The following is an 18,500-nucleotide window of genomic DNA, read 5'->3' as shown; positions in this document are numbered from 1 at the left end:
CTGAAGGCTTTTCAGGCTCTTCTATTTGAGCATATGCTTGCTCTGGACATTAATTACTTTCATGGAAAGTATTGTCCTTTTTGGACATCTCTTCAGCTAGAACAGTTTTTGAATTATCTGTTTTTTCTTGTGAATCTCCTTTTTCTGATTTTTTTTTTTCATCAGGGTAAGGTGCTTTTTGCTGTCCTCATTTCAATTCTTACCTAAAGTTGTAAATTCTAACTACATTAGGGAGGAATTATTGTTTTCCTAAGACTTCTTTGGCAAGATTCTTTCATTCTTTGGATATGGTAAGAGTTTTGAAATCCTATGTTGAAGCTATTCAGATTTCAGACAGACTTCTAGTCTATTTGTTATCTTTTCTGGTTTTAGGAAGATCAAAAGGCTTCTACCATTTATTTGGCATCTTGGTTAAACTTTTGATTCATCATGCTTATTTGGAGTTGGGTGGATGACGGCTCATTCTACTAGGTAAGTTTCTACTTCCTGGGCTTTTTAAGAATGAAGCTTCACATTTGCAAAGCAATGACTTGGTCTTCTTTGCATACTTTTACTAAATTCTGCCATTTTGATGTGTTTTCTTCTTCTGAAGCAGTTTTTGGTAGAAAAGTACTTCAGGCAGCTGTTTCTGTTTGATTCGTTTTCTTATAATTTAAGTTTTTTTTTTTCATTATTTTTTCATTATAAGATTAAAACTTTTGATTTGGGTTGTGGATTATTTTTTCAGCGGAATTGGCTGGCTTTATTTTATCCCTCCCTCTCTAGTGACTCTTGCGTGGAAGTTCCACATCTTGGGTATCTGCTATCCCATACCTCACTAGCTCATGGACTCTTGCTAATTACATGAAAGAAAACATAATTTATGTAAGAACTTACCTGATAAATTCATTTCTTTCATATTAGCAAGAGTCCATGAGGCCCACCCTTTTTATGGTGGTTATGATTTTTTTGTATAAAGCACAATTATTCCAATTCCTTATTTTTGATGCTTTCGCACTTTTTTCTTATCACCCCACTTCTTGGCTATGCGTTAAACTGAATTGTGGGTGTGGTGAGGGGTGTATTTATAGGCATTTTAAGGTTTGGGAAACTTTGCCCCTCCTGGTAGGAATGTATATCCCATACGTCACTAGCTCATGGACTCTTGCTAATATGAAAGAAATGAATTTATCAGGTAAGTTCTTACATAAATTGTTTTTTGCTTCAGCTGAGCCTTCCTTTGGGAGAAAGGTGCTTCAAGCAAGGTGCTACTAGGTCTGCCTGCCTTTGATTCTCCCTCCCGCCCTTTTCCCTTCTGTGTCCTCTCTGACTTAGTTTGCTAGATTTGTGTAGGGCCCCAGCAACATTGAGTGAGGTGGGCGGGGCCTATTTTCACGCCTCAGTTGCACACTTAGTAATTCAGACAAGCAGCAAGCAACTTCTCCTGAGCCCCTGATAGTATTCTCAAGGCCTATTTTAAGTTTTAACCCCAGATTATAGTTCCTAAGAGCAGGTAGGGCCAAAGCAGAGCTGTGGCAAGGTGCTAATATGGGTTTTAACTGTTTTTTTTAGACAAATTTCAATCCGGTTTTTTCATTTGTGGGGTTAATGTTTCTTTACTTGTGGTGCAATCCTTCTAAGGCTTAGTGGGTACACTGTAAAAATTTCGGAAAATTTTAAGCATTTTTACCAGGTTTTGCAGTTTGTGTATGCCTTTTTCTCCAACATAGGTGTGTCCGGTCCACGGCGTCATCCTTACTTGTGGGGATATTCTCTTCCCCAACAGGAAATGGCAAAGAGCCCAGCAAAGCTGGTCACATGATCCCTCCTAGGCTCCGCCTTCCCCAGTCATTCTCTTTGCCGTTGTACAGGCAACATCTCCACGGAGATGGCTTAGAGTTTTTTGGTGTTTAAATGTAGTTTTTATTCTTCAATCAAGAGTTTATTTTAAAATAGTGCTGGTATGTACTATTTACTCTGAAACAGAAAAGTGATGAAGATTTCTGTTTGTAAGAGGAAAATGATTTTAGCAACCGTTACTAAAATCGATGGCTGTTTCCACACAGGACTGTTGAGAGGAATTAACTTCAGTTGGGGGAAACGGTGAGCAGACTTTTGCTGCTTGAGGTATGACACATTTCTAACAAGACGATGTAATGCTGGAAGCTGTCATTTTCCCTATGGGATCCGGTAAGCCATTTTTATTACATAAGAATAAAGGGCTTCACAAGGGCTGTTAAGACTGGTAGACATTTTCTGGGCTAAAACGATTGATATATAAGCATTTTTAATACTTCATAGCTTTGAGGAATTATTTTATTCTTGGGAATTATGTAAAATAACCGGCAGGCACTGTATTGGACACCTTATTCTCTAGGGGCTTTCCCTAATCATAGGCAGAGCCTCATTTTCGCGCCTCTATTGCGCACTTGTTTTTGGGAAGCATGACATGCAGATGCATGTGTGAGGAGCTCTGATACATAGAAAAGGCTTTCTGAAGGCGTCATTTGTTATCGTATTCCCCTTTGGGCTTGGTTGGGTCTCAGCAAAGCAGATACCAGGGACTGTATAGGGGTTAAATATAAAAACGGCTCCGGTTCCGTTATTTTAAGAGTTAAAGCTTTCAAATTTGGTGTGCAATACTTTTAAGGCTTTAAGACACTGTGGTGAAATTTTGGTAACGGTTTTATTTTAAAACGTTTTTTGTACTTTGTTATCAAGTTTATGCCTGTTTAACATGTCTGAACTACCAGATAGACTGTGTTCTGTATGTGGGGAAGCCAAGGTTCCTTCTCATTTAAATTGATGTGATTTATGTGACACAAAGTTTAGAGAAAATGATGCCCAAGATGATTCCTCAAGTGAGGGGAGTAAGCATGGTACTGCATCATCCCCTCCTTCGTCTACGCCAGTCTTGCCCACACAGGAGGCCCCTAGTACATCTAGTGCGCCAATACTCCTTACTATGCAACAATTAACGGCTGTAATGGATAATTCTATCAAAAACATTTTAGCCAAAATGCCCACTTATCAGCGAAAGCGCGACTGCTCTGTTTTAGAAAATACGGAAGAGCATGAGGACGCTGATGATATTGGTTCTGAAGTGCCCCTACTCCAGTCTGAGGGGGCCAGGGAGGTTTTGTCTGAGGGAGAAATTTCAGATTCAGGGAAAATTTCTCAACAAGCTGAACCTGATGTAATTACATTCAAATTTAAATTGGAACATCTCCGCGCTCTGCTTAAGGAGGTGTTATCTACTCTGGATGATTGTGAGAATTTGGTCATTCCAGAGAAATTATGTAAGATGGACAAGTTCCTAGAGGTCCCGGGGCCCCCCGAAGCTTTTCCTATACCCAAGCGGGTGGCGGATATTGTAAACAAAGAATGGGAAAGTCCCGGCATACCTTTCGTCCCTCCCCCTATATTCAAGAAATTGTTTCCTATGGTCGACCCCAGAAAGGACTTATGGCAGATAGTCCCCAAGGTCGAGGGGGCGGTTTCTACCCTAAACAAACGCACCACTATACCCATAGAAGATAGTTGTGCTTTCAAAGATCCTATGGATAAAAAATTAGAGGGTTTGCTTAAAAAGATGTTTGTTCAGCAAGGTTACCTTCTACAACCAATTTCATGCATTGTTCCTGTCACTACAGCAGCGTGTTTCTGGTTCGATGAACTAGAAAAGGCGCTCAATAAAGATTCTTCTTATGAGGAGATTTTGGACAGAATTCATGCTCTCAAATTGGCTAATTCTTTCACCTTAGACGCCACTTTGAAATTGGCTAGATTAGCGGCGAAAAATTCTGGGTTTGCTATTGTGGCGCGCAGAGCGCTTTGGCTAAAATCTTGGTCAGCGGATGCGTCTTCCAAGAATAAATTGCTTAACATTCCTTTCAAGGGGAAAACGCTGTTTGGCCCTGACTTGAAAGAGATTATTTCTGATATCACTGGGGGTAAGGGCCACGCCCTTCCTCAGGATAGGTCTTTCAAGGCTAAAAATAAACCAAATTTTCGTCCCTTTCGCAGAAACGGACCAGCCACAAGTGCTACATCCTCTAAGCAAGAGGGTAATACTTCTCAAGCCAAGCCAGCCTGGAGGCCAATGCAAGGCTGGAACAAAGGTAAGCAGGCCAAGAAACCTGCCACTGCTACCAAGACAGCATGAGATGTTGGCCCCCGATCCGGGACCGGATCTGGTGGGGGGCAGACTCTCTCTCTTCGCTCAGGCTTGGGCAAGAGATGTTCTGGATCCTTGGGCGCTGGAAATAGTCTCCCAAGGTTATCTTCTGGAATTCAAGGGGCTTCCCCCAAGGGGGAGGTTCCACAGGTCTCAATTGTCTTCAGACCACATAAAAAACAGGCATTCTTACATTGTGTAGAAGACCTGTTAAAAATGGGAGTGATTCATCCTGTTCCATTAGGAGAACAAGGGATGGGGTTCTACTCCAATCTGTTCATAGTTCCCAAAAAAGAGGGAACATTCAGACCAATCTTAGATCTCAAGATCCTAAACAAGTTTCTCAAGGTTCCATCGTTCAAATGGAAACCATTCGAACAATTCTTCCTTCCATCCAGGAAGGTCAATTCATGACCACGGTGGATTTAAAGGATGCGTATCTACATATTCCTATCCACAAGGAACATCATCGGTTCCTAAGGTTCGACTTTCTGGACAAGCATTACCAGTTTGTGGCACTTCCGTTCGGATTAGCCACTGCTCCAAGAATTTTCACAAAGGTACTGGGGTCCCTTCTAGCGGTGCTAAGACCAAGGGGCATTGCAGTAGTACCTTACTTGGACGACATTCTGATTCAAGCGTCGTCCCTTCCACAAGCAAAGGCTCACACGGACATCGTCCTGGCCTTTCTCAGATCTCACGGGTGGAAAGTGAACGTAGAAAAAAGTTCTCTGTCTCCGTCAACAAAAGTTCCCTTCTTGGGAACAATAATAGACTCCTTAAAAATGAGGATTTTTCTGACAGAGGCCAAAAAATCAAAACTTCTAAACTCTTGTCAAGTACTTCATTCTGTTCCTCTTCCTTCCATAGCGCAGTGCATGGAAGTAATAGGTTTGATGGTCGCGGCAATGGACATAGTTCCTTTTGCGCGAATTCATCTGAGACCATTACAACTGTGCATGCTCAGTCAGTGGAATGGGGATTATACAGACTTGTCTCCGACGATACAAGTAGATCAGAGGACCAGAGATTCACTCCGTTGGTGGCTGTCCCTGGACAACCTGTCACAGGGGATGAGCTTCCGCAGACCAGAGTGGGTCATTGTCACGACCGACGCCAGTCTGGTGGGCTGGGGCGCGGTCTGGTGACTCCTGAAAGCTCAGGGTCTTTGGTCTCGGGAAGAATCTCTTCTCCCGATAAATATTCTGGAACTAAGAGCGATATTCAATGCTCTGAAGGCTTGGCCTCAGCTTGCAAAGGCCAAATTCATACGGTTTCAATCGGACAACATGACGACTGTTGCGTACATCAACCATCAGGGGGGAACAAGGAGTTCCCTGGCGATGGAAGAAGTGACCAAAATTATTCAATGGGCGGAGTCTCACTCCTGCCACTTGTCTGCAATCCACATTCCAGGAGTGGAAAATTGGGAAGCGGATTTTCTGAGTCGTCAGTCATTTCATCCGGGGGAGTGGGAACTCCATCCGGAAATCTTTGCCCAAATTACTCAGTTGTGGGGCATTCCAGACATGGATCTGATGGCCTCTCGTCAGAACTTCAAGGTTCCTTGCTACGGGTCCAGATCCAGGGATCCCAAGGCGACTCTAGTAGATGCGCTAGTAGCACCTTGGACCTTCGAACTAGCGTATGTATTCCCACCGTTTCCTCTCATCCCCAGGCTGGTAGCCAGGATCTATCAGGAGAGGGCATCGGTGATCTTGATAGCTCCTGCGTGGCCACGCAGGACTTGGTATGCAGACCTGGTGAATATGTCATCGGCTCCACCATGGAAGCTACCTTTGAGACGGGACCTTCTTGTTCAAGGTCCGTTCGAACATCCGAATCTGGTCTCACTCCAACTGACTGCTTGGAGATTGAACGCTTGATTTTATCAAAGCGAGGGTTCTCAGATTCTGTCATTGATACTCTTGTTCAGGCCAGAAAGCCTGTAACTAGAAAAATCTACCATAAAATATGGAAAAGATATATCTGTTGGTGTGAATCTAAAGGATTCCCTTGGGACAAGATAAAAATTCCTAAGATTCTATCCTTTCTTCAAGAAGGTTTGGAGAAAGGATTATCTGCAAGTTCTTTGAAGGGACAGATTTCTGCTTTGTCTGTGTTACTTCACAAAAAGCTGGCAGCTGTGCCAGATGTTCAAGCTTTTGTTCAGGCTCTGGTTAGGATCAAGCCTGTTTACAAACCTTTGACTCCTCCTTGGAGTCTCAATTTAGTTCTTTCAGTTCTTCAGGGGGTTCCGTTTGAACCCTTACATTCCGTTGATATTAAGTTATTATCTTGGAAAGTTTTGTTTTTGGTTGCAATTTCTTCTGCTAGAAGAGTTTCAGAGTTATCTGCTCTGCAGTGTTCTCCTCCTTATCTGGTGTTCCATGCAGATAAGGTGGTTTTGCGTACTAAACCTGGTTTTCTTCCGAAAGTTGTTTCTAACAAAAACATTAACCCAGGAGATAGTCGTGCCTTCTTTGTGTCCGAATCCAGTTTCAAAGAAGGAACGTTTGTTGCACAATTTGGATGTAGTTCGTGCTCTAAAATTCTATTTAGATGCTACAAAGGATTTTAGACAAACATCTTCCTTGTTTGTTGTTTATTCTGGTAAAAGGAGAGGTCAAAAAGCAACTTCTACCTCTCTCTCTTTTTGGCTTAAAAGCATCATCAGATTGGTTTACGAGACTGCCGGACGGCAGCCTCCTGAAAGAATCACAGCTCATTCCACTAGGGCCGTGGCTTCCACATGGGCCTTCAAGAACGAGGCTTCTGTTGATCAGATATGTAAGGCAGCGACTTGGTCTTCTCTGCACACTTTTACTAAATTTTACAAATTTGATACTTTTGCTTCTTCTGAGGCTATTTTTGGGAGAAAGGTTTTGCAAGCCGTGGTGCCTTCCATCTAGGTGACCTGATTTGCTCCCTCCCTTCATCCGTGTCCTAAAGCTTTAGTATTGGTTCCCACAAGTAAGGATGACGCCGTGGACCGGACACACCTATGTTGGAGAAAACAGAATTTATGTTTACCTGATAAATTACTTTCTCCAACGGTGTGTCTGGTCCACGGCCCGCCCTGGTTTTTTAATCAGGTTTGATAATTTATTTTCTTTAACTACAGTCACCACGGTATCATATGATTTCTCCTATGCAAATATTCCTCCTTTACGTCGGTCGAATGACTGGGGAAGGCGGAGCCTAGGAGGGATCATGTGACCAGCTTTGCCTGGGCTCTTTGCCCATTTCCTGTTGGGGAAGAGAATATCCCCACAAGTAAGGATGACGCCGTGGACCGGACACACCGTTGGAGAAAGTAATTTATCAGGTAAACATAAATTCTGTTTTTTCTCAAAGGCACAGTACTGTGTTTGCAAATTGTGTGTTTTTTTTTCATTAAAGTGTTTTCCAAGCTTGCTTGCTTTATTACTAGTCTGTTAAACATGTCTGACACTGAGGAAACTCATTGTTCAATTTGTTTAGACGCCCATTGTGGAACCCCCCTCTTAGAATGTGTCCCACTTGTTACTGATATGTCTATAAATTGCAAACAGCATATTTTGACTTATAAAAATTTGGCATTAGATGATTCTCGGACAGAAGGAAGTCAGGTTTTGCCATCTAATTCTCCCCAAGTGTCACAACCGGTAATGCCCGCACAACCGACGCCAAGTACTTCTAGTGCGTCTAATTCTTTTACCTTGCAATATATGGCTTCAGTTATGAATACTACCCTCACTGAGGTTTTATCTAAACTGCCTGGGTTGCAAGGGAAGCACAGTAGCTCTGGGTTAAGAAGAAATGCGGAGCCTTCTGACGCTTTAGTTGCCGTATCCGATATTCCCTCACAATGTTCTGAGATAGGGATGAGGGATTTGCTGTCGGAGGGAGAGATTTCTGATTCAGGAAAGAAGTTTCCTCAGACAGATTCAGATATGACTGCATTTAAATTTAAGCTAGAGCACCTCCGGTTATTGCTCAGGGAAGTTTTAGCTACTCTGGATGATTGTGACCCTATTGTAGTTCCAGAGAAATTATGTAAAATGGACAAATATTTAGAGCTTCCTGTTTACACTGATTTTTTTTTCCGGTCCCTAAGAGGATTTCGGACATGGTTACTAAGGATAGACCAGGTATTCCGTTCGCTCACCCTCCCTGTTTTTTAGAAAATGTTCCCTATTTCTGACACCATAAAGGACTCATGGCAGATGGTCCCTAAGGTGGAGGGAGCTATTTCTACTCTGGCTAAGCGTACAACTATACTTATTGAAGGCAGTTACAGTTGTGCTTTCATTGATCCTATGGATAAAAAATTAGAGGGTCTCCTAAAGAAGATTTTTGTTCATCAAGGTTTTCTTCAACCTATAGCATGCATTGTTCCTGTAACCACTGCAGCTGCCTTTTGGTTTGAGGCTCTAGAATAGGCTCTTCAGATGGAGACCCCACTAGATGATATTTTGGACAGAATTAAGGCTCTTAAGTTGGCTAATTCTTTTATTACAGACGCCGCTTTTCATCTTGCTAAGTTAGCGGCAAAGAATTCAGGTTTTGCCATTTTAGCGCGTAGATCATTTTGGCTTAAGTCCTGGTCAGCTGATGTGTCATCTAAATCTAAACTTTTCTCGATCCCTTTCAAAGGTAAGACCTTATTCGGGCCTGCACTGAAGGAGATAATTTCAGACATTACTGGAGGGAAGGGTCATACCCTCCCTCAGGATAAGTCAAATAAGACAAGGACCAAACAAAATAATTTTCGTTTCTTTCGAAACTTCGAGTGGTCCCACTTCTTCATCCTCTGCTGCAAAGCAAGAGGGGAATTTTGCTCAATCCAACCTGGAGACCTAATCAGGCTTGGAACAAGGGTAAACAGGCCAAAAAGCCTGCTGCTGCCACTAAGTCAGCATGAAGAGGTAGCCCTCGATCCGAGACCGGATCTAGTAGGGGGCAGACTCTCTCTTTGCTCAGGCATGGGCAAGAGATGTTCAGGATTCCTGGGCAGTAGAAATTGTAACCCAGGGATACCTTCTAGATTTCAATGACTCCCCTCCAAGGGGGAGGTTCCATCTTTCTCAATTGTCTGTAAACCTGACAAAAAGAGAGGTGTTCTTATGCTGTGTAGAAGACCTTTTTACCATGGGAGTGATCTGCCCTGTTCCAAAAGCAGAACAAGGACAGGGGTTCTACTCCAATCTGTTTATTGTTCCCAATAAGGAGGGAAGACTAATTCTGTATCTCAAGATCCTAAACCAATTCCTAAGAGTCCCATCCTTCAAGATGGAGACCATTCGGACTATCTTACCATTGATCCAGAAGGGTCAATATATGACCACCGTGGATTTAAAGGATCCGTATCTACACATTCCTATCCACAAAGATAATCACCAGTTCCTCAGGTTCGCCTTTCTGGGCAAGCATTATCAGTTTGTGGCTCTTCCTTTCGGGTTGGCCACGGCACCACGCATCTTCACGAAGGTGCTAGGGTCCCTTCTGGCGGTTCTAAGGCCACGGGGCATAGCAGTGGCGCCTTATCTAGACTACATTCTGATTCAAGCGTCGACCTTCCAATTAGCCAGGTCTCACACGGACTTAGTGTTGGCCTTTCTAAGATCTCACGGGTGGAAGGTGAACATAAAGAAGAGTTCTCTTTCCCCCCTCACAAGAGTTTCATTTCTAGGGACTCTGATAGATTCTGTGGACATGAAAATATTTCTGGCGGAGGTCAGGAAATCAAAAATTTTGTCCACCTGACGAGCTCTTCATTCCATTCCTCGGCCGTCAGTGGCTCAATGTATGGAGGTTATCGGTCTAATGGTAGCGGCAATGGAAATAGTTCAGTTTGCTCGCTTACTTCTCAGACCACTGCAACTATGCATGCTCAATCAGTGGAATGTGGATTTATCTCCTCAGATAAATCTGGATTAAGAGACCAGAGACACTCTTCTTTGGTGGTTGTCACAGGATCATCTGTCCCAGGGAATGTGTTTCCGCAGGCCAGAATGGGTTATAGTGACGACGGATGCCAGCCTTCTGGGCTGGGGTGCAGTCTGGAATTCCCTAAAGCTCAGGGGTTGTGGACTCGGGAGGAGGCTCTCCTACCGATAAATATTCTGGAATTAAGAGCGATTTTCAATGCTCTCCAGGCATGGCCTCAGCTGGCTTCGGTCAGATTCATTAGGTTTCAGTCGGACAACATCACGACTGTGGCTTATATCAATTATCAGGGCGGAACAAGGAGTTCCTTAGCGATGATAGAGGTCTCAAGGATAATTCAATGGGCAGAGGCTCACTCTTGCCATCTGTCAGCGATCTATATCCCAGGTATAGAGAACTGGGAGGCAGACTTTTCATCCAGGGGAGTGGGAACTCAATCCGGAGGTGTTTGCTCAACTGGTTCGGCTATGGGGCACACCAGAATTGGATCTGATGGCGTCTCATCAGAACGCCAAACTTCCTCGTTACGGCTCCAGGTCAAGGGATCCTCAGGCAGTACTGATAGATGCTCTAGCAGTACCCTGGTCGTTCAACCTGGCTTATGTTTCCACCTTTCCCTCTCCTTCCGCGTCTGATTGCCAGAATCAAACAGGAGAGAGCATCTGTGATTTTGATAGCGCCTGTGTGGCCACGCAGGACTTGGTATGCAGACCTTGTGGACATGTCATCTCTTCCACCATGGTCTCTGCCATTGAGACAGGACCTTCTGATTCAAGGTCCATTCAAGCATCCAAATCTAATTTCTCTGCAACTGACTGCTTGGAGATTGAACACTTGATCCTATCAAAGCGGGGTTTCTCTGAGTCAGTCATAAATACCTTGATTCAGGCTCGAAAGCCTGTTACCAGGAAAATCTATCACAAGATATGGCGTAAATATCTTTTTTGGTGCGAATCCAAAGGTTTCTCCTGGAGTAAAATCAGGATTCCTAGGATTTTGTCTTTCCTCCAAGAGGGATTGGAGAAAGGATTGTCAGATAGTTCTTTAAAAGGACTGATATCTGCTATGTCTATTTTGTTGCACAAGCGTCTGGCAGATGTTCCAGACGTTCGGGCTTTTTGTCAGGCTTTAACTAGAATTAAGCCTGTGTTTAAATCTGTTGCTCCGCCATGGAGTCTAAATTTGGTTCTTAGAGTTCTGCAGGGGGTTCCGTTTGAACCCATGCATTTCATAGATATTAAGCTTTTATCTTGGAAAGTTTTGTTCCTAGTTGCTATCTCTTCAGCGCGAAGAGTTTCTGAACTTTCTGCATTTCAATGTGACTTGCCTTATTCTTGTGTTCCATGCTGATAAGGTGGTTTTACGTACTAAGCCTGGGTTCCTACCTAAGGTTGTTACTAACAGGAATATCAATCAAGAAATTGTTGTTCCTTCTCTGTGTCCTAATCCTTCTTGTAAGAAGGAACGTCTGTTGCACAACTTGGACGTGGTTCATGCTTTGAAATTTTATTTGCAGGCAACCAAAGATTTTCGTCAAACATCTTCTTTGTTGTCTATTCTGGAAAGCGTAGGGGTCAAAAGGCTACGGCGACTTCTTTCCTTTTCGCTGAAAGCATCATCCGTTTGGCTTATGAGACTGCTGGACAGCAGCCTCCTGAAAGGATTACAGCTCATTCTACTAGAGCGGTAGCTTCCACATGGGCTTTTAAAAATGATGCTTCTGTTGAACAGATTTGTAAGGCTGCGACTTGGTCTTCGCTTCATACCTTTTCAAAATTTTACAAATTTTATACTTTTGCTTCTTTGGAGGCTATTTTTGGGAGAAAGGTTTTCCAAGCAGTGGTGCCTTCTGTTTAGGTTTCTGTCTTGTCCCTCCCTTCATCAGTGTCCTAAAGCTTTGGTATTGGTATCCCACAAGTAAGGATGAATCTGTGGACTCGGTACATCATGCAAAAGAAAACAAAATTTATGTTTACCTGATAAATTTCTTTCTTTTGAGATGTACCGAGTCCACGGCCCGCCCTGTCTATTCAAGACAGATGGTATTTTTTGTCTATAAACTTCAGTCACCTCTGCACCTTATAGTTTCTCCTTTTCTTCCTTGGCCTTCGGTCGATTGTCTGGGGGGTGGAGTTAAGGGGGGAGCTATATAGGCAGCTCTGCTGTGGTGCTCTCTTTGCCACTTCTTGATAGGAAGGAGCATATCCCACAAGTAAGGATGAATCCGTGGACTCGGTACATCGCAAAAGAAAGAAATTTATCAGGTAAGCATAAATTTTTGTTTTTGATCACATTTTTTAAAAAGTTTAAAACTGCATGCCTTATCTAAATCTTGAAAGTTTAGACAACTTTCCAATTTGCTCTTATCTAATTTTGCTGCATTTGTTTGGAATACTTTTCAACAAAGTATGCCTAGGTAGGCTTAGGAGCCGCAATGGACTAAGGGAGCTAACTGCTTATTGGTGGCTGCACATATATTCCTTTTTGCAATTGACTCACTTTTGATGTGTTCAGCCAGCTCCCACTAGTGCATTGCTACCTTCAACAAAGGATACCAAGAGAAATGATCAAATCTAATATTAGAAGTAAATTGAAAAGTTCTTTAAAATTGTATGCTCTATATGAGTGGTTTTCAAAGTGTGAGGCAGGCATCCCCAAGGGGGTGCCAGAACATAAGGAGAGGCACCAGAGTAGTGACACTAAGCACTATCCTATGGAAACCACAAGCAGCAGCTGACTTTTTAAAAACATAGAACATTTTTAAAGAGCCGACATTTCTGTGGAGTAAGGCAAAGGGCGGGATGTAGGTGAAGAAAAGCACTGAGGTCGAAATCACTCTCACTGCATTGTGTTCGTTGTCTTGATCTGTAACTTGCATTTAACACGAGTAACAAAGTGCAAATTAAGACCGTAAATTCAAAATTAATCTTAGATGTATTGGATAGATCATGATAGTGTTGTATATTCAATTATTTATGATGTGATTTGTTCCTCATAGGTTCCTTTGTGATACCCAGAAAGACTTGGATGAGCTACTGGAGTGTCTTCATCCCCAAGGTGTTCGTGAAAGTCAACTTAAAGAACGATTGCAAAAAAGGTTTTTATTTTGAATTTGTGGACTTGCTTGTGATTTAATGGGATGCAGAAGAATCTAAAAATGTATTTATTTTTTTACACACACACACACACACACACACACACACACACACACACACACACACACACACACACACACACACACACACACACACACTCTCACACTCTCACACTCTCACACTCTCACACTCTCACACTCTCACACTCTCACACTCTCACACTCTCACACTCTCACACTCTCACACTCACACTCTCACACTCTCTCTCACTCTCTCTCACTCTCTCTCACTCTCTCTCACTCTCTCTCACTCTCTCTCACTCTCTCTCACTCTCTCTCACTCTCTCTCACTCTCTCTCACTCTCTCACTCTCTCACTCTCTCACTCTCACACTCTCTCACTCTCTCTCACACTCTCACTCTCACACTCTCTCACTCTCTCTCACACTCTCACACACTCACTCTCACACACTCACTCACACACTATCATGTAGCATTTGGAGCTATAAAAAAACTGAAGGATATTTATGCATTTATTTATTGGGCTCTAAACCATGATATTTAAGAAGTATAAGATAGATTCCACCAGCTACCATTCATCCTTTTTTTTAAATTTTTTTTTTAATTTTTTTTTTATAACTTTGGTGAAGGGATTGCTGCCCCTGTTATGAGAGAGGGACGGAGTAGTAGCTCAGCCTTTTCACGACACCTGTGAAAAAGTGGTTTCATCAAATATTGGATTAGAAACTGTTAATCTTATTTCTATTTATGCTCATTTTGTCTATACTTGCATAGTACTGGGCCAGGAAACTTGGAAACCAGCTCAATCTTGGAACAAATCCAAGCAGAACAAGAATCCAGCCGAGACTAAATCGGCATGAAGGGGCGGCCCCCGATCAGTCACGGGATTGTTTGGGGGGCAGACTATCTTTGTGGAGGCTTGGCTGGAAGACTTGCAAGGACCCCCCTTGGGTTCTGGAGTTCGTTGACCAGCGTTACAGGATAACTTTTAAATCTCATCCACCCAGGGGCAGATTCCTCTTATCAAACCGGTCTTCAAGACCAGAAAAACGAGACGCCTTTCTAGGGTGCATGAGGGGTCTTTCCTCCCTAGGAGTCATTGTGCCAGTACCTCTAGCATAAAGAGGCCTGGGATACTGCTCAAACTTTTTTTTTTTTGTTACTAAAGGAGGCGATAACGTTTCGCCTGATTCTGGACCTAAAGTGTTTTAACAAGTTTCTGTCGGTGCCATTGTTCAAGATGGAAACAATAAGGTCTATTCTGCCCTTGGTTAGAGGACAGTTCATGACCACAATAGACTTGAAGGATGCTTACCTTCATGTTCCAATACACAAGGATCACTTCAAGTTTTTAAGATTCGCTTTTCTGGATCAGCACTTCCAGTTTGTAGCTCTTCCCTTCGGTCTGGCTACTGCTCAAGAGTTTTTACGAAGGTTCTGGGGGCTCTGCTTGCGGTTGCGAGATCCAGAGGCATTGCAGTAGCGCCTTATTTGGATGACATTTTGGTCCAAGCTCTGTCCGGCTGGCAGAAGACCATTCGTGGGGAGTTTTTCAATCTCATGGATGGAAGATAAACTTAGGAAAGAGTTCTCTGATTCCCAGTATCAGAGTGGAATTCCTGGGCACGATAATAGATTCCATATCCATGAAGATATTTCTTACAGACCAGAGACGTTGGAAAATTACTTTGTTGTCTTGTCCTCCAGACCTTAAGGCCACCTGTGGCCCGGTGTATGGAGGGGATTGGGCTCATGGTTTCCAGCATAGATATCATCCCATTTGCTAGGTTCCATCTCAGACCTCTGCAGCTTTGCATGCTGAGGCAATGGAACGGCCATCACTCAGATCTATCCCAACAGGATTCTCTGGACAGCCGATAGACAGAATTGCTCTCTTGGCTCTGTCCAGATCGCCTGTCCCAGGGGACATACTTCTTGAGACAATCCTGGGAGATTGTGACTACGGATGCAAGTCTATCAGGATGGTGAGCCGTTTGGGTTGCCAGGAATGCACTGGGCTGGTGGACTCAGGAGGTATCTCTTCTCCCGATCAACATTCCGAAACTTCGAGTGATCTTCATCGCTCTAAGGGCTTGGCCTCTTCTGGGTTTGTCCCAGTTTATCAGATTCCAATCGGACAACATTACCTCGGTGGCTTACATCAACCATCAGGGGGGAACGAGAAGCTCCCTAGCCATGAGGGAAGTAGCTCACATTCTGTATTGGGATGAGGCCCACAACTGCTCGCTTTCCGCGATTCACATTCTGGGTGTGGACAACTGGGAAGCGGACTTTTTCAGCAGACAATCGTATCATCCGGGGTATGGTCTCCATCCCGAGGTGTTTGCGGAAATTAGCAACAAATGGGGGACGCTGGAGATTGTGGCGTCCAGATACAGGTCGTGGTCCAGGTATCCCCAGACAGAACTAATAAATACCTTAGCAGTGCCTTGGGGGTTCAACCTAGTTTAAATTTTTATACCGTTGCTCTTTAGTGACACGCATCAAGCAGGAGCAAACCTAGACTATTCTAATTGCTCCGTCGTGGCTACTCAGGATGTGGTTTGCGGACCTGGTGGGGATGTCATCATCTCCTCCATGGAGGTTACCCTGTTGCAGGGATCTGCTGGAGCAGAGTCCTTTTTGTTCACTAAAATCTAGATTCTCTGAGCGGACTGCGTGGAGATTGAACTTGGTTCTAGCAAAGAGTTTTTTCTGAGAGAGTGATTGATACACTCATTCAGGCTAGAAAGCCGGTCATTCATCACATCTACCTTAAGGTGTGGAGGACCTACTTATTCTGGTGTGACAAACGTGGATTCCCCTGGCATAAGGTCAGGGTATCCAGGATTCTTTCCTTTCTCCAAGACGGTTTGGAGAAGGGTCTTGCTGCTAGTTACTTAAAGGCAAACTAAGATACATGGCAGGCAAAAGTATGTAACCTTGATTCAAGCCAAACTGGTAGCTGTAAGAGGCGCCAACAATACAAACTGATGTACTTGGTAAACCAATAATGTGAATATATACAAATCCTTAAGCAAATATGCAACAAATATATCAAAAAATGTCTGTTATTGGATTTAGTATTGTATCAATTAAATAGTGTAACTGTCAGTTATATCAATTGTATGATGACTGCAGTGTCAGTATAAGATGCTGACCATAGGTAGACAAACAATAACAAATTAAAACATGCAAAGAGTGACAGTGATACAATAAAAAATGCTTAAAGGGGCAGATTTTGGCTCTATTGGTGTTATTACACAAGAGGCTCGCTGAGCTTCCTGATATTCAGTCTTTTGTTCAGGCTCTGTCTAGAATCAGGCCTATATTAAGACATTCCGCTTCTCAGTGGAGTTTAAATTTGGTTCTTAAGGTTTTGCAGAGGGCTCTGTTTTTGAGCCAATGCATTCAGTTGACATTAAGTTACTGTCTTGGAAGGTTCTTTTTCTATTGGCTATTGCTTCGGCACGCATAATCTCTGAGTTGGCGGCCTTGCACTGTAAGCCTCCTTACCTAGTTTTTCATGCTGAAAAGGCTGTTCTTTGCACTGGGTTGGGTTTTCTCCTTAAGGTTGTGTCTGATCGCAACATCAATCAGATCGTGGTTCCTTGCTTTCTTTTGTCCTAATCCTCCTTCTTCCAAGGAGCAATTACTTTATAATTTGGATGTGGTTTGGGCTTTAAAATTCTATCTTCAGGCTACGAAATAATTTAGAACGACTTTGACATTGTTTGTGGTCTATAATGGGAAGCGCAGAGGGCAACAGGCTTCTTCCACTTCCCTATCTTTTTGGTTGAGGAGCATTATCCGCTTAGCATATGAATAATTTTTATTTGAACTAACTTAATTGGTAATAAAGGGTATATGCTTTCACGTGATACTGGTTCTTGTCTGTTCAGTGAGTCAAATTCTTCTATTCAGGTATTATTTTTTGATGAGCAAGTGCTGGTTTAAAGGTTACCCCTTTCTTTTGTCCTTTTCCTTTTTTATGCATGTATGTCCTTTAGAAAGTTAATGGTATACATCGGTAGTATAAGCATGGAACAGCAGCCCCACCAAAATAAGCATATAGACCCCAGCAGTACAGTAGAGTGGGTTCCCAGGCAGGCTGACACTGTGGGAACGTACAGCAGACATCAGCGAGGCTTTACAACATGAACCTGTCCTCATGCACACTTTGTAAGGGGAACAAACACAGCAACACTGGCTCCTCAGACACTGCAGACCATTTTTCACTAAAAAAAATCTCGTTGCAGAAAAGTAAAAAAAAGTCTGTCTCCAGACACCCAAGTCTCTTGTATTCTTCAGTGGGCAGAGAAATATATCAGCTATCCACATTCCAGGTGTTGACAATTGGGAAGCAGATTTATTTCCAAAGGCAGGGAGAGTCCACAACTTCATTCATTACTGTTGGGGAATATCAACACCTGGCACAATTAGGAGTAGTCAATAACCACCGCCAAAGGCTATAAATATCCCTCCCACTTCCCGTTTCCTGCCAGTCATTATTTGCCTTTCGTTACTATAGGAGGATGGCAGAGAAGTGTTAGAATAAAATTTTAGTCCATTAATGGGTACAGGTATAACCTTCTCATACAGCGGGTTAGGGACCAGAGCCCCGCTGTAAAGTGAAAACCGCCTTAAAGTGAAACAAGGCAGTTTTAGCTTTCTTTAAAAACTTGAAAACATGTTTGAACTAACATATATTAGGGGTGCAATAGTGCTACGTTTAGTTTAACACTAGCACAGCACATTATTCAATAAATACTGTACCTGTAAAATAGTGGCAATTACTGTAGTACAATATGCCAGACTGTAATGCTGAAAACAGAGTGAACTAAGCATAACAGAATGGTGCCAGTCACTTTTCTCGCAATCTCATGATGATTACAGCACTGTTTCAAAATCTTTGGAGGTTGAACATCAGCTCCACAAAGCGATGTATTAGCGAAATTCTGTAAAGTGAAGCGCTGTAAAGTGAGGTATACCTGTATGTTCCCTTCAAGTGTGGACCGGGCTGTTTGAGTAACCATGTAATCCTCTCAGGAGAGTTGTGGTGAACACTGGCTCTAGATGTCACAGGGAACGATCTCTGACCACCATCTTGACTTAAAGCCATCACCTCCTGAGAAATCGGTGTTAACATTTTACACTGTTTTCTCCTTCTCTTCAGGTCCCTGTCGGGTGTTTGGTGAGACTGTCAGGTCTTGAAGCGCCGTGCCTGCTTCAGAGCTTTTGTTCCTCGAGAGCAAGTCCTTTTTCTTTCATGTAATTGGCAAGAGTCCATGAGCTAGTG

The 18,500-nt window shown here is 43.1% G+C and overlaps 1 protein-coding gene across 1 annotated transcript in view; it reads left to right on the top strand.

Moving 5' to 3' along the window:
- BAZ1B (bromodomain adjacent to zinc finger domain 1B) overlaps positions 1 to 18,500 on the top strand; it is a gene marked incomplete in the record, with an annotated part of 470,974 nt that overhangs the window by 198,054 nt on the left and 254,420 nt on the right. The window contains 1 exon segment of the mRNA XM_053706318.1: positions 13,086 to 13,184. Coding sequence (XP_053562293.1) covers positions 13,086 to 13,184 — 99 coding nt within the window.

The sequence above is a fragment of the Bombina bombina genome, chromosome 3, assembly GCF_027579735.1.
Source record: "Bombina bombina isolate aBomBom1 chromosome 3, aBomBom1.pri, whole genome shotgun sequence".
NCBI classification, from domain to species: Eukaryota; Metazoa; Chordata; class Amphibia; order Anura; family Bombinatoridae; genus Bombina; species Bombina bombina.
The sequence above is the reverse complement of the archived record's forward strand: the minus strand, read 5'-3'. Positions and strand labels throughout refer to the sequence as shown.